The 17,072-nt window shown below is 44.9% G+C and overlaps 1 protein-coding gene across 1 annotated transcript in view; it reads left to right on the top strand.

The window, feature by feature from the left end:
- LOC123659215 (bumetanide-sensitive sodium-(potassium)-chloride cotransporter) overlaps window positions 1-13,514 on the top strand; it is a 62,126-nt gene extending 48,612 nt beyond the window's left edge. The window contains exons 17-26 of the mRNA XM_045594466.1: window positions 866-1,000; window positions 1,402-1,508; window positions 1,858-1,973; window positions 2,983-3,045; window positions 3,686-3,779; window positions 3,991-4,088; window positions 5,009-5,155; window positions 9,072-9,186; window positions 9,995-10,147; window positions 12,225-13,514. Coding sequence (XP_045450422.1) covers window positions 866-1,000; window positions 1,402-1,508; window positions 1,858-1,973; window positions 2,983-3,045; window positions 3,686-3,779; window positions 3,991-4,088; window positions 5,009-5,155; window positions 9,072-9,186; window positions 9,995-10,147; window positions 12,225-12,477 — 1,281 coding nt within the window. The 3' untranslated portion in view covers window positions 12,478-13,514. The remainder of the gene's footprint in view (window positions 1-865; window positions 1,001-1,401; window positions 1,509-1,857; window positions 1,974-2,982; window positions 3,046-3,685; window positions 3,780-3,990; window positions 4,089-5,008; window positions 5,156-9,071; window positions 9,187-9,994; window positions 10,148-12,224) is intronic.
- Window positions 13,515-17,072: the final 3,558 nt, after the last annotated feature.

Raw genomic sequence — 17,072 nt, 5'->3', positions numbered from 1 at the left:
CACGAGTACTCAAAAACCGCTGGATGGTCCATCTATCCAGGATAGACAAAGATGAAATTTAGCAGGGAGGTAGATTATAGTTAGTAAACGTCCGCTAAGAACGGATTTTTTGATATTCCACTGCACACGCCAATACGCCAATGCGCCAACACGCCAACAGTCCAACACGCCAACATGCCAACACGCCAATACGCCAACACGCCAATGCGCCAACACGCCAACACGCCAATGTGTCAATACGCCAACACGCCAACACGCCAATGTGCCAATACACCAACACGTCAACAGTCCAACACGCCGACATGCCAACACGCCAATATGTCAACACGCCAACACGCCAATGCGCCAACACGCCAACAGTCCAACACTCCAACATGCCAACACGCCAATACGCCAACACGCCAACACGCCAATACGCCAATCCGCCAACACGCCAACACGCCAATGTGCCAATGCGCCAACACACCAACACGCCAATGTGCCAATACGCCAACACGCCAACACGCCAACACGCCAACACGCCAACACGCCAACACGCCAACAGTCCAACACGCCAATACGCCAACACGCCAACACGCCAACACGCCAATACGCCAATCCGCCAACACGCCAACACGCCAATGCGCCAACGTGCCAACGTGCCAACGCGCCAAAGCGCCAACACGACAGGACACCAACAAAAATAACAAACCTGTTTTAATAACGAACCGTTATTTATGATATTATATCTGTCCCGGTTCGGAAGAAGCCACTTCGCCATCTAAGGACATCGTGGCAAGTTTGCCGGGAAAACTTTGTGACTCACTGATTTAAACGCGGGCGAAGCCGCGGGCACAGCTAGTTAAACTATATTTCCAACCCGCAGTATGCCCTGACGCATCGAACTCGCGAGGCGCTGGTGTCTCGCGCCACTCAGTGGTTGTATCGACGCCGCGTGAAGGCCTTCTACACACTTGTGGACGATGTAAACTTCAAGGACGGCGCTAGCGCACTCATACAGGTATATTACTGACACTCTATATTCCACTTACTTTATCCCTTCCTAATTTTCTCTATAGTTCAAAGTTTTCCGCTCTCTTTCCCTTCTTAGAATTAATACTCTTTCCTTACATGTCTACTATTACCTCACTGGAACACTACATCGTCTCTATAACTTCGTTAATTAATTTATCTAGTTCTTTTTTCTCCTTAATTGCGCTCTTCTCTCAGTACATTTATCACCTCCCCAGTTGTTAATCTTTATATACCCTCTCTTTCACAAATCTTCTATCTCTTTTTCTTAACTATTAGTTCTCATACTCTTTAAATGTGTATAATGAAAACAGTGTTAGCATGTTAATAATGTACCATAAAATATTTGTTATTAATTCAGTAACACACAACACAATATTTTATTTACAGGCGAGTGGAGTCGGTAAATTGAAGCCCAACATCCTAATGATGGGTTTCAAGGAGGACTGGCAGACGTGCGACCGGTCCGAACTAGCGGACTACGTGAACGTAATGCAGTGAGTTTTATTTTCGGTTAAACGTTGAGTGTGAATTGAAATTAGGGTTGCTTTTGCATACAATCACAGCTAAATAATACTGTTTTCAAGCAGTATTGTGTTCCTGTTGGTGAGTAAGGTGACCAGAGCTCCTGGGGCGATTGGGGATTGGGTCGGCAACGCGCTTGCAATGTTTCTGGTGTTGCAGGCGTCTATAAGCTACGGCAATCGCTTACCATCAGGTGAGCCGTACGCTTGTTTGCCGACCTAGTAACATAAAAAAAAAAGAAAAAAAAATACAAAATTAGAGCCAGTTCCCCTATGAGTAAGCCAGTGTGCAGCGTGCGAGTGACCGATGTGGTGTCGGCAGCAAGGCGCTGGACGTGCACGTGGCGCTGGCGCTGCTGCGCGTGGAGGGCGGGCTGCAGAGCAGCGGCGCGCTGGACGACGACCTGCAGGCCTGCCTGCGGCCCGCCGCGCCCGCCGGTGACTGCCAACGTTTCACTGTCCACCTGTTCCAATGATCCAATGTTCCACTGCCATTGTTCCAACGATCCACTACCACTGTATCAACGTTCCACTGTGTCACTGTTTTACTGTTCCAATGTTTCACTGTTCCAATGTTTCACTGTTCCAATGTTTCACTGTTCCACTGTGTCACTGTTCCACTGTTTCACTGTTCCAATGTTTCACTGTTCCACTGTGCAACTGTTCCAATGTTTCACTGTTCCACTGTGCAACTGTTCCAATGTTTCACTGTTCCACTGTGCAACTGTTCCAATGTTTCACTGTTCCACTGTGTCACTGTTCCACTGTTCCAATGTTCCACTGTTCCAATGTTCCACTGTTCCAATGTCCCACTGTTCCAATGTTCCAATGATCCACTGTTCCACTGCTACTGTTCCAATGTTCCACTGTTTCGCTGTCCCATTGTTCCGCTTTCCCTTGCGTTATCTAATATAGACGAATCATGCCGTCTCGTCACGTGGTGCTATTTAAAGTGTGCTTTCATAAGCGTATTTTGTAGAAGCACGTCAGTGCTTACCACTGAACACTAGCAATGTTTGTAATATTGTGTTTCTTAGTATTCACCAGCATCTCTATTCGGTGACGTATTTTCCGTTCCAAGTCCTGAGATATTTGTCATATTGTGGTCATGTACACTAATAAGTAAGAATTCACTAGAATCCGTTTACAAGCATATTGTAAGTTTATATAGTAAGTCCTTGGTGATCATACATACTGTAGTAGTCAATCGCTTAATTATTATTACTAGCATACCATAAATTATCTGCTAACAATACTCCGTTTATATTAGAATGCGTGGCTTGTTATTGTTTCAAGCTTGTGATTATGTTAGTTGATTGTTTTACTAATGTAATATTTTAATTTAAAAAATTATATGTGATCTGATATGATTAAACAATTGAGTACGTATATATTTTAATTGGTTTATGATAATTTGTAATTAAATCATTATTGTTTTACTTTCAAGGTTCAATGGGTGACAGTATTAAACAATCGAAATCTACCGAAACTTTAAACTCACAGTCGAGGGGTAAGTTGTTGGACGTTTGAAGCCCAGTTTCTGTATTCTAAAAACGATACGTTTAGCTCACTGACATGATGATCTCGGTGGAATTTAACGGTTCGTTAGCAAAATAGTATCGTTTTATGAATATAGTAATTGGGCTTTATATGAATATAGTAATTGACATATTGACAAATTGACATGCATACTTTTTTTTTTTCATCAATATTCTTTGTTAATTTTATTTATGCCATGTTTTTGACGTTGTTTGATAACAATGACATTTTATAATAATGATCTTTAATTTGTATTGTAATTTGCATGCCGCTTGTTTGAAGTTGGTGCGAATATTTTTATTAGTTAGTATTTTAATATTTTATTTTATACTTCAGACATTATTTTTAACAGACTTAATAAAAGGGCTCTCAATTGGATTCAATTATCTTTTTTTCTGTATGTGTGTTATCATAAAATTTTACCGAGTGTATCCATTTTGATATTTCTTATTTTATTCGAACGCTGTAGCTTGTCATATTGGGACTAGTTAAAGAGATAGGACGACATTTAATTGAATTCGACTACTTTGATATTGTTCTTATTTAATCACTTGTCGAAATTTTTTAGCAGTTAGTTACATTTCCTAAGTTGTGATAATCAACTGTTGCAGATAGCAGTATGTCGGATGTCTCGGTGTTGTCCGGCGAGCTGAAGGGCGTGTCTCCCGATCCTGGCGCTACTAGGACGCGTAAAAATAAAGGGAGGTAAGACTGACGTATAAAACGAAGAATAAGAATTATTTAAGCTATTTTATAAAAGGTTTGTAAGACCTGAAAAAAATATAAAGACTATGGTTGATATAGATTTATTTAAGAACAAACTACTAACTTATAAATGATTTAAATAAATTTTTGGCTGACAAATTGCAATAATGTAACTATTGTGATAAAACATAATTAATTGTTTATTTAATAGTTCGGCATTTATATTGAAACCAAAATCAATACCTACCCTAGTCCCTGTTCAAGATAAGTGTCCCAATCAGTTACCACTGGAGACAACTGTACCTAAATGTAAGTGATACCAGTCATTTGGCCATATCTTTGCCTCCCTATGGCCCATACCACTAAAGTACGTATATTGTTCCATTCAATTTGTCATCTCCCCACCCCTCTACGTATCGCTGGACTTTAGACTCGTGTTCGCCCTTCTACCCTTCTTGGTCCTACCGTAGTGTTGAAGATGTTTGCCAAAATAAAAAATAACTTAATTCAAAAAGGTTCCAAAAACACCTTTAATTCGGATTTTACAAATAAAAAATTTAATTATAGTTTCAAGTGAAGTTACGACTGATTCGGAATGTAGGTTCTGTAGAAAAGAATCGGCGAGAAACTTGGGACTCTTAAAAAAAAAAAAAAAAAAACGAGTGCGCTTTAGACTACTCGACTGAAGTAAAACGTTTTTAGCAATAGGCCTGCACTGTCTTAGATATACGAAACGTAACTGGCTATAAGAAAGAGAGAAAGAGAGTTCACACCTCTCTCTTTCTCTTTTCGTAAAGCTCTCGTCACGCATTCACCAGCTCACTCCCCAAGTCGAGCGTGCGTAAAGAAGTTTTACTTCGAAAAGTGTGTCAACTTTAATATAAACTTGTATGTATTATTTCAATGTATATTGCACAAAAAAAAAAAAATAGATATAATACTCGATACACAGGCATTTAGTTGGTTACCATAGAAACAGACGACCGTGTGTGTATGTTATAAGATATTTATTTTATACTTATTTATAACTAGCTGCCTAGGCAGACTTCGTTCTGTAATTTTTTTTTTAAGTATTAAAACCTTCCGTGGGCCTTAAGGAACATACAAAAAATAAATTATTATCCGAATAGGTCGAACCATTCTCGAGTTATGCGGTTAGCAACATTCATTTTAATTTATGTGAATATAAAGATATGAACTATTCTCATATCAAAAAAAGTAAAACGTGTGTGTGTGTGCTAGCAGTCGCCTGGGCGAGGTGGTGCGCAAGCTGGGCGCGGCGCGAGGCCGGCGCGTGTCGTCGCTGTCGGCCGAGGAGCGCTTCACGCGCCGCCGCGCGGGCAGCGTCGACGTGTGGTGGCTGTACGACGACGGCGGTGAGCGCCGCTCCATGTGACTATAGTATACAACTGGGCGAGGTGGTGCGCAAGCTGGGCGCGGCGCGAGGCCGGCGCGTGTCGTCGCTGTCGGCCGAGGAGCGCTTCACGCGCCGCCGCGCGGGCAGCGTCGACGTGTGGTGGCTGTACGACGACGGCGGTGAGCGCCGCTCCATGTGACTATAGTATACAACTGGGCGAGGTGGTGCGCAAGCTGGGCGCGGCGCGAGGCCGGCGCGTGTCGTCGCTGTCGGCCGAGGAGCGCTTCACGCGCCGCCGCGCGGGCAGCGTCGACGTGTGGTGGCTGTACGACGACGGCGGTGAGCGCCGCTCCATGTGACTATAGTATACAACTGGGCGAGGTGGTGCGCAAGCTGGGCGCGGCGCGAGGCCGGCGCGTGTCGTCGCTGTCGGCCGAGGAGCGCTTCACGCGCCGCCGCGCGGGCAGCGTCGACGTGTGGTGGCTGTACGACGACGGCGGTGAGCGCCGCTCCATGTGACTATAGTATACAACTGGGCGAGGTGGTGCGCAAGCTGGGCGCGGCGCGAGGCCGGCGCGTGTCGTCGCTGTCGGCCGAGGAGCGCTTCACGCGCCGCCGCGCGGGCAGCGTCGACGTGTGGTGGCTGTACGACGACGGCGGTGAGCGCCGCTCCATGTGACTATAGTATACAACTGGGCGAGGTGGTGCGCAAGCTGGGCGCGGCGCGAGGCCGGCGCGTGTCGTCGCTGTCGGCCGAGGAGCGCTTCACGCGCCGCCGCGCGGGCAGCGTCGACGTGTGGTGGCTGTACGACGACGGCGGTGAGCGCCGCTCCATGTGACTATAGTATACAACTGGGCGAGGTGGTGCGCAAGCTGGGCGCGGCGCGAGGCCGGCGCGTGTCGTCGCTGTCGGCCGAGGAGCGCTTCACGCGCCGCCGCGCGGGCAGCGTCGACGTGTGGTGGCTGTACGACGACGGCGGTGAGCGCCGCTCCATGTGACTATAGTATACAACTGGGCGAGGTGGTGCGCAAGCTGGGCGCGGCGCGAGGCCGGCGCGTGTCGTCGCTGTCGGCCGAGGAGCGCTTCACGCGCCGCCGCGCGGGCAGCGTCGACGTGTGGTGGCTGTACGACGACGGCGGTGAGCGCCGCTCCATGTGACTATAGTATACAACTGGGCGAGGTGGTGCGCAAGCTGGGCGCGGCGCGAGGCCGGCGCGTGTCGTCGCTGTCGGCCGAGGAGCGCTTCACGCGCCGCCGCGCGGGCAGCGTCGACGTGTGGTGGCTGTACGACGACGGCGGTGAGCGCCGCTCCATGTGACTATAGTATACAACTGGGCGAGGTGGTGCGCAAGCTGGGCGCGGCGCGAGGCCGGCGCGTGTCGTCGCTGTCGGCCGAGGAGCGCTTCACGCGCCGCCGCGCGGGCAGCGTCGACGTGTGGTGGCTGTACGACGACGGCGGTGAGCGCCGCTCCATGTGACTATAGTATACAACTGGGCGAGGTGGTGCGCAAGCTGGGCGCGGCGCGAGGCCGGCGCGTGTCGTCGCTGTCGGCCGAGGAGCGCTTCACGCGCCGCCGCGCGGGCAGCGTCGACGTGTGGTGGCTGTACGACGACGGCGGTGAGCGCCGCTCCATGTGACTATAGTATACAACTGGGCGAGGTGGTGCGCAAGCTGGGCGCGGCGCGAGGCCGGCGCGTGTCGTCGCTGTCGGCCGAGGAGCGCTTCACGCGCCGCCGCGCGGGCAGCGTCGACGTGTGGTGGCTGTACGACGACGGCGGTGAGCGCCGCTCCATGTGACTATAGTATACAACTGGGCGAGGTGGTGCGCAAGCTGGGCGCGGCGCGAGGCCGGCGCGTGTCGTCGCTGTCGGCCGAGGAGCGCTTCACGCGCCGCCGCGCGGGCAGCGTCGACGTGTGGTGGCTGTACGACGACGGCGGTGAGCGCCGCTCCATGTGACTATAGTATACAACTGGGCGAGGTGGTGCGCAAGCTGGGCGCGGCGCGAGGCCGGCGCGTGTCGTCGCTGTCGGCCGAGGAGCGCTTCACGCGCCGCCGCGCGGGCAGCGTCGACGTGTGGTGGCTGTACGACGACGGCGGTGAGCGCCGCTCCATGTGACTATAGTATACAACTGGGCAAGGTGGTGCGCAAGCTGGGCGCGGCGCGAGGCCGGCGCGTGTCGTCGCTGTCGGCCGAGGAGCGCTTCACGCGCCGCCGCGCGGGCAGCGTCGACGTGTGGTGGCTGTACGACGACGGCGGTGAGCGCCGCTCCATGTGACTATAGTATACAACTGGGCGAGGTGGTGCGCAAGCTGGGCGCGGCGCGAGGCCGGCGCGTGTCGTCGCTGTCGGCCGAGGAGCGCTTCACGCGCCGCCGCGCGGGCAGCGTCGACGTGTGGTGGCTGTACGACGACGGCGGTGAGCGCCGCTCCATGTGACTATAGTATACAACTGGGCGAGGTGGTGCGCAAGCTGGGCGCGGCGCGAGGCCGGCGCGTGTCGTCGCTGTCGGCCGAGGAGCGCTTCACGCGCCGCCGCGCGGGCAGCGTCGACGTGTGGTGGCTGTACGACGACGGCGGTGAGCGCCGCTCCATGTGACTATAGTATACAACTGGGCGAGGTGGTGCGCAAGCTGGGCGCGGCGCGAGGCCGGCGCGTGTCGTCGCTGTCGGCCGAGGAGCGCTTCACGCGCCGCCGCGCGGGCAGCGTCGACGTGTGGTGGCTGTACGACGACGGCGGTGAGCGCCGCTCCATGTGACTATAGTATACAACTGGGCGAGGTGGTGCGCAAGCTGGGCGCGGCGCGAGGCCGGCGCGTGTCGTCGCTGTCGGCCGAGGAGCGCTTCACGCGCCGCCGCGCGGGCAGCGTCGACGTGTGGTGGCTGTACGACGACGGCGGTGAGCGCCGCTCCATGTGACTATAGTATACAACTGGGCGAGGTGGTGCGCAAGCTGGGCGCGGCGCGAGGCCGGCGCGTGTCGTCGCTGTCGGCCGAGGAGCGCTTCACGCGCCGCCGCGCGGGCAGCGTCGACGTGTGGTGGCTGTACGACGACGGCGGTGAGCGCCGCTCCATGTGACTATAGTATACAACTGGGCGAGGTGGTGCGCAAGCTGGGCGCGGCGCGAGGCCGGCGCGTGTCGTCGCTGTCGGCCGAGGAGCGCTTCACGCGCCGCCGCGCGGGCAGCGTCGACGTGTGGTGGCTGTACGACGACGGCGGTGAGCGCCGCTCCATGTGACTATAGTATACAACTGGGCGAGGTGGTGCGCAAGCTGGGCGCGGCGCGAGGCCGGCGCGTGTCGTCGCTGTCGGCCGAGGAGCGCTTCACGCGCCGCCGCGCGGGCAGCGTCGACGTGTGGTGGCTGTACGACGACGGCGGTGAGCGCCGCTCCATGTGACTATAGTATACAACTGGGCGAGGTGGTGCGCAAGCTGGGCGCGGCGCGAGGCCGGCGCGTGTCGTCGCTGTCGGCCGAGGAGCGCTTCACGCGCCGCCGCGCGGGCAGCGTCGACGTGTGGTGGCTGTACGACGACGGCGGTGAGCGCCGCTCCATGTGACTATAGTATACAACTGGGCGAGGTGGTGCGCAAGCTGGGCGCTTTATCGGATCGAGGAGTATAAAATTTCGTCCACTTATAGTTTATATAAAGAAGGAGTGCAGTTGCTAATATTTTTTAAAGTTATGCATAAAAATATAATAAATCAATAAAAAAAAAACATTACACTCACTACCATGTATTTGACACAAACACGCATACATACTCTTTTTTTATTGTTAAACTCTGTGGTTAAATTATGATCGAATTTCGAGCACAGAGTGACCACTAGTGCACATAAATAAAGCCTACACGCTCGATCCACACCTCGAAAGACTCTGTAGCCTTCCATCCCACTGCAAACACTATAACTCCATCGCATGGCCCGGCCCCGCAGGTCTGACGCTGCTGCTGCCGTACATCCTGTCGACGCGGCGCGCCTGGGCGTCGTGCCCGCTGCGCGTGTTCACGCTCTCCAACCGACACACCGAGCTGGAGATCGAGGAGCGCAAGTGAGCCTCGCCCGGCCGTGGACGCGGTGACACGTCCGCCTGGTCGCAATTACTATTCTACTTTCAGAATATAATACTAGTAGTGTACATTATGTATGTATTCATGCGTGTTTGTGTATATGTATGTATATACAGACGCTCTGTGTACTGGTGCGGATAGTCGCCTAAAACACCGACCGATTGGATATTTGTGTTTATACAAATATATTCACTGATCTTTTATGAATCTGTTTAACTTGAAACTATTGAATAACTGAAGATATTGAAGAGGGTTGAAAATGATGAAAGGGCTGTAAATTAAAAAAAATAAGAAAACTTCTTCTTCTTCCTCTTCTTCCTCTTCCTCCTCCTCTTCTTCCTCCTCCTCTTCTTCCTCCTCTTCCTCTTCCTCTTCTTCCTCTTCCTCCTCCTCTTCCTCCTCCTCTTCCTCCTCCTCTTCCTCCTCCTCTTCCTTCTCCTCTTCCTCCTCCTCTTCCTCCTCTTCTTCCTTTGAGACTTCAAGTGATAGACTTCAAGTGATAGACTTCAAGTGATAACTTCAAGTGATATGTTCGCCCTTGCCAACTTATTTTTTGTAATTGAAGAGTGTGAAAATAGTAATCATTCTCGATTTCCATAAATAAAATGAGTACGTTACATTTTCCCAGGTTTAATAAAATAGAACAATGATTATAATAGTTAAGCGTTGATTTAGCCATGTATAAGTAATTCGTTTTATAAGAAGAAAGTTAAAGTTGATTTAACAAGACTGCTTTTATTTAATGTTTTGTAAGAATATCAGTCTAATTCTTCTTTGTATTGCTTGCAGCATGGCGTCTCTACTGTCGAAGTTCCGTATCGATTACTCAGCGTTGAAGATGATATCGGATGTCAACAAGAAGCCGAAGGACTCCACATTAGCGTATTTCGACAACTTGATTGCGCCCTTCATGTCGACTGATGACACCAATGACAACAGTAAGTAACGTATATATATTTTTTCTTTCGATAGTTTTCTTTGTGCGTATTATGAGCGATTTTGACTTATTTTGTTTTAAGCTATACTCGTCGTTGACAATAATTCTTAATCCTATGTAAGGTATCTATCAATAGTAGTAATGGAAGTGTTAACATAGGTAGAGTGTTTGTTATCCCCGCCGTTACGCGGCTATATTAACATAAATAAAAATCAAAATAAGTGCTGACTTAAAATCGGTTAGTTCATTACCCAGTGAACACTATGAGGTCTAGCTACCGTTAGAATGACGTTTACGTTGACGAATTTAAGTGTCAATCTCATTGCTACCAATATAGTTCTAGTTCTGGCTCACTATAGATACTCGTATGTTTTACCTATTCACGCGCAAATTAAATATATTCTATTGTAATTCAGTTATCAATAGTTAGTTATAAATATACTTATTATCTTCTTAAGCCGCACTACGCCTGGTAATTATTTATTTGAGTTGTTGAATCCCACGACACAGGCTTTGCCTAGTGTGGGATTCACTGTTCATTTCATGTAATGTGTATCTTTACAGTTAAATAAACTTTTTTTGATTTTTTTTTGATTTTTTTTTGATGATAGATGAAACTATAACCTGGGGATCTTTAAGTCGCGAGTAAATAGGCTACTTCTAGGTAAGCGTGCTCCATCTTAGTTTTCCCTTATCGTCAGGTGAAATAGTGGTCAAACGCAAGCCTATCATTGTATAAAAAAGAAAATAAAATAAATAATGACGCAATAATGACGGCAAGTTGCTTTTTGCATTATATCTGAGTAAATGATGACGTAATTTTTACAACAAATGAATAATCATATCAATTCGGGAGTTCCGTAATCGAAATGAAATAAAATGACATCTATTTGAGATCATATGGACTTTACTGATTTATGTGACATAATAAGGACGTCACTTTCACTGTTCACTGGGTAATGAGCTCACCGACTTTCCCCTAAGTCAGCACTTTTTTTTTATGTTACTCTTACATGCTCTAATTAAAAATGTGACGTCAGTTATAGGTCATGTATTTACTGGGTTATGATAGTCGTTTTAAAAACGATATCCGATATCAATGTTAAGTATAATGTAATTTGCTCAGGAAATATTACAGTGTACGATAGATGTGAACAGAAAGTGTAGGCGCTAACAAAGGTGCAATACGAGTATTATTTCTACCATCCTTCATCATTCATCATCATTTCAGCTTATCGCAGTCCACTGCTGGACATAGGCCTCCATGAGTTCGTGCCAAAAACGGTATGTACTCATGTGTTTTGCCCATAGTCACCACGCTGGGCAGGCGGGTTGGTGACCACGGGGCTGGCTTCGTCACACCGAAGACGCTGCTGCCCGTCTTCGGCCTGTGTATCTCAAAGCCAGCAGTTGAATGGTTATCCCGTCATCGGTCGGCTTTTTAAGTTTCAAGGTGTTAGTGGAACTGTGTTATGTCGCCTCTTACGACATCCACAGGAAGAGAGAGGGTGGCTATATTCTTACTGCCGTAGCCACATAGCTAATCCTACCATCCTTCACTTAATAGAATGGAAAACAGTTACATTCAGACACAAAAGATATAGGTGGCGACGTGGGGAGTCAGTGCTAGTTAGACTTTTGATGTCTTTGCAGTAATACTGATCAAGACCAGTTCGCGTATTTGTAATGACTACAGTAGTATCAGACAGGTAGTTGTAAGAATTACTGTCTGGTTTAAACCAAAATCTCTCAATGGTCTTCTTTCATAGTAGATAGTGGTAACAATGTATTTGTAGAGATTAAGTTTAGCGATTAAATATTATGTTTATTATTATAGTAAGTTTAGACATCGGTCTAGTATAGTGGTGCGTGCACCGTGTGGGCGCTCATTCACCAGTGATTACGGGGTCGATTCCCGCTCGGGATGGATATTTGTATTTATACAAATATTTCGTTTCGGTCTCGTCGTTTGTCCTCGTGGGTCGCCCCACCGCGCCTCGGTGGGCACGTTAAGCTGCCGGTCCCGGTCGCTATCATAGACACCGGGTAGCGACCGGCACCCCGCCGGTGGCCCATTGTAAGAGTGTGCGCAGTGGGCGTGACGGCGGCGGACGTGGCGGCGGCGCGCTCGCGCACGCACCGCTACCTGCGCGTGCGCGAGCTGGTGCGCGAGTGGTCGGCGGGCGCGCGCCTGGTGTGCGTGACGCAGCCCATGCCGCGCCGCGTGCTGCCGCCCGCGCTGTACGCCGCCTGGCTGGCCGCGCTCGCCTCCGCCGCGCCGCGCACGCTGCTCGTGCGCGGCAACCACGCCGCCGTGCTCACCTTCTACTCCTGAGCCCACTTTGTGCGCCTCGTCACACGTACGTGCCAGCTCAACTCTTGTTCTTACTTAGTGCGCCGTACATCCCACGCATTTTATGTCCAGTTTCACACGTACGTGCAAGCTCAACTTTTGTTCTTACTTAGTGCGCCGTACATCTCACGCATTTTATGTCCAGTTTCTCAGTGCGCTTCCAACTTACAGTGTTGTTACGTGTGCACATCTTTTACTTCTAAACACCTTCTACTCCTGGTTGTAATTTAGTGTGTAACGTATTATTTGCGCGTGTGTACACACCCTATGATTACTAATGTAGCACGTGACACTGATCGGTGCTTAGTGTACCGTTTTACTTCCAGTGTTCCAATGTTTTAGTGCGCAGCGTGACACGTTCGTATCCTCACTCATTTTCTACTCCTAATGTAGCAAATACTGATGCTTAGTGCGCACGTCTCGTGCGAGCTTTAAGTCCCAATATGTTAGTGCGCCACGTCTTAATTGCGTGTGCGTGATCACCTACTAAACCTAGTGCCCACTTAGTTACTTAGTACCCGATGTTCGTATTATATTCGTGTGCTCATCTTCTATTCTTAGTATATCACATAGCACTGCTCAGTGCGCCACACGTTTTGAGCGTACCCTTACTCCTAGTGTCAAAGCAAGCACTTGTCGCGCATATGCGTGTTTACATTCTATTCTTAGTGTACACCCGCAAACTTCTATATGCGCAGCGCCTCACATGCATTAGGACTCTCAACTTTTACGTCTAAAGTGCTCCTAGCTCGCAATATTTTAGTGCGCTGCGTCTCCAGTCTAATATTGGAGTCAGTACACTTCCTTCTTCACCTTTTGTGCACCATCGCAGCAGCTACTACACCAAAGTGTGCGCTCCCACACCACTCTGTACAATTCATACTTCAAGCTGAGGTCCAAGCCCTAGCATTTGAAAAAAAAGACCCAACTAATTCCTGTCACTTCGAAGGTCAATAAAATATCTGTTTAAATGATATCAATCTCGAATATTAAATGTAAATTAAGATTTTGTTTTACAATATTTATTTTACTTACTTTAATGAATGTTACAATTTCATTCGTAAAAAAAAAAAAACAAAAAAACGATTGATATATTAAGTCGTAGTAATTTTTTTATGTAATTACAAATTGTTACTATATAGTTAATTAAAATAAAAACTGGAACATTATCCAGTGACAAAAAGTGATAAAGATTTTTCTCGAATCATGATATAAATCACGAGATTTGTACTAGTTATTAAGGTTCATTCCCTGTACGAATCGTACGTATCGAACACCAGTACATTGTTATTTAAAAAAAAACAATTTAAGGTTCATTCCCTGTACGAATCGTACGTATCGAACACCAGTACAAGGTTCATTCCCTGTACGAATCGTACGTATCGAACACCAGTACATTGTTATTTAAAAAAAAACAATTCTACACTATACGCAGGTACTTTCATACTAACAATTGTATTAACATTGTAATATACATTACTGATTATGTTTCTTTAACTAATATATAGTTATGACAAATAAGCAGTTGTAGTACATACTCAACACATGATTTCTCTCATTTAGTCGCGTGATTGAATCGATATTCCGACAACCTGAAAGTATAAATGATCAACATTATGTCTATGACGTAGGATTTGACATATTTATCAAACAAGGCAGTCGTTGAAGTTTCAAGTCAAGGCAAACATTTGTATATACTACACTACACAAATGTTTGTCGTTATCTGGGCGTTTGTGATATTGCGTGTTTCCGGACCCCAGACATACTGGGCCGTTGAGTGCAAGGCCTTTATTTTTTAGATATATTCTTAAGAAATTTTTCTAAATTGTCTTTCAGAATGTGCCTAGAACTGATATTTTACTAAAAGAAATTTGATATGAACTATTGGGATCATGTAAATCCTATAAATTGTATAACGTTTTTCGAAAGAAAAAAAAAAGTAATAAAATTGGTAAATCTTACTTTTTGTCCTAATATATATTGCTGTTGCAATCGAATGGACTGTGTCTGAAGTTTTACTAAAAATCAACTTTTTTTGTAACTTATTGTCATATATTTTTGCTATAAATATATATTATAGATGTTTAAGGTTTTTATAGGAATTTATAATTCGTCCTACTACATATTATTTCTTGCGTCGTTAAGATAATAAAGAGACTTCGTTTCACGATTAAGCACTAGATTGTCTTATATTGAGACATTTTTGTGGTGCAGAACAGCGAAAACGTTAAAAGTGGCATCATAATATGTTAAATTTTCATGATGTCTAATTTGAATATAAAAAAATGAAGTGGAATAAAATTGTAATGAACATTACAATTAAGGGTGTTGATGAAATCCTAATAGAATAATATCGACGCAAAAAGTATTTTTTGTAATGTTTTGAAATTCGTATGCATGTGTCTGTGTGCGTGTGAACTCTTTGAATGTGTGATATATTTTTTGTATGATAATTATAATTAATTTTACTAAATCTCACCCATATGTAAGAAATAAAACTTTCCATAGATTAACTGTTTTAATTTTTTATATATAAGGTGTTCGACTCCTAACTGCGTTCCTTCAAATGGGGGTTCTGTAGGTGTAATAGATCGCGTTCCGCGTGAAAAAAAATCCTAGGCCATTTTTAAATACGATTTTATTTAAATAGACGAGCTACTTCGATAGACTCGTTCCGCATGATACCTTTAGTGAGTGCGTAATCACAACTATAACAATTTATGATGAAAAAATTTTTTTCCGCGAGAAAAATAATTCCATATGCGTTTGTTTAGTTTTTATACGACAGTTAATATTAACATTTCACTTAATCGGGCTAAGACAGATAGTATTAGACGGTTATGCAGAAGTACGTTACCAGAGTAGCTCGTATTAAGTAAAATAAATAAAGTGAAATTAAAACAAGGGCTAGGATTTTTTTTTACGTGTATCGTGATCACGCAATGACACCTATGACCATATGACGCAATAACCCTACATTTGAAGGAACGCAGTTAGGAATCGAACATTCATTTAATTAGTATAGTAAATTGTATAAATATTCAGCGCTATAATATGGTTTATAAAACGCGTTAGTTTGTGGGAAGCTTTATGTTAGCACCGCTTTTTGTCCATATTATATGAATAAGTCCATAAAGTTAATGAAACATTTTATATGTGATGAAAATGTTTAACATTTTAGTATTATAACGAAATCTTTAGTTATTAGTTTTACTAACAGTAATTTTATCAGTAATTATATAATATAATTTAGTGTAACATAGACAATTTTGAGTTAATTTTCCTAATAATCAAACATAAACGGCTCTCTAACATTATCTAAAGATAATTCACAATTTTGTTGTAACAAGTATTTAAGTCGGTCACAATCATTAATTATTATTGTATAATATCTTAGATTATGCGGTTTTTTTTTTTGAAAAATGATGTGACACCTCACAGACACGCTAATTTATTTTCGTGTGCGTTTTGCTTTTAATTCCATTGTAGTCTAAAATTGATACATTGATTTTGGCATATTTGTGTTGCGATTGTGTAGTCTTAGTATGATTTATTTCTTTTTTTTTATAAAAAAAAAAAAAAAATTGAAATTTAAAAAATAAATTTTGAAAAAGTGTATTTATAAAACTGCGTAGTTGTAAAACGGTATCAAATAGTTAAATTAACATTATATCGTAAAAATCTTCTTATATGTGTATTATATGATATTCAATTCTCAGACATCACATTACTGCTGTAGTCTTAGTTCTGTGTACACATGATTTTATAGTTTTAAAATTGACCATTAATTTAAATTATTGTAAAGTATTCTTTCATTTTGAAGTTTTAATCTGAATGAATCTCGTAAGTTAGTGAACTGTTATTTAATGTAAATTTTGTTTATGTATTAAAATCATAACTTCAATAAATCAGACTAGCTTTCACTTAATGAAATACAATTTAATTGTGTTATAAATAAATAATATTAAATTATTAAAACGAATATTACAAGAGTTGTCGCAAAAGTATTATTACAAAAACTACAAAATTTTTATTGTTATTATTGTATACGATTACTGTATCAAATTTTACAGTTAAAATACAATAATCTCTAAACACCGCAGACCATTAGTTATTCTAGATACGTGATTGGCGTCTTTTAGGTACATTTTTATTAAATTTTTCTCCTAAACGAAAAATGACACTATTATTATCGTACCTGATGATTCGAATGACATTAATTAAGTTAACTAATTCTGTTTTATCTCGTAATTTATTTATTAAAAACGTTTTTAGTTAAATTTACTAAACACACTTTGTATCGATAGTACTTTTGTACTTTAAAAACTTAACTTGATGAATAAATGATGAAATATTTTTCTGAGTTATTATTTACTTTCCCAACACATTTTTCTATTAGATTAATTATGATTATATTTTATTTAATCTGTAAAGATAGTTATGACCACGATCTTATATGCAGGTCATGCAACAGAGCTTAATTTCATTGGTGAGAGATTAGTACGATAGTGTCATAACTTTTCGTTCGTGCTATCGATGTGTGCGGTCACGTGGTGTGCTGCGCACTGCGCACGTC

The sequence above is a fragment of the Melitaea cinxia genome, chromosome 13 (genome assembly GCF_905220565.1).
Source record: "Melitaea cinxia chromosome 13, ilMelCinx1.1, whole genome shotgun sequence".
NCBI classification, from domain to species: Eukaryota; Metazoa; Arthropoda; class Insecta; order Lepidoptera; family Nymphalidae; genus Melitaea; species Melitaea cinxia.
Note: the sequence above shows the minus strand (reverse complement) of the source record. Positions and strands in the feature narration are given on the sequence as shown.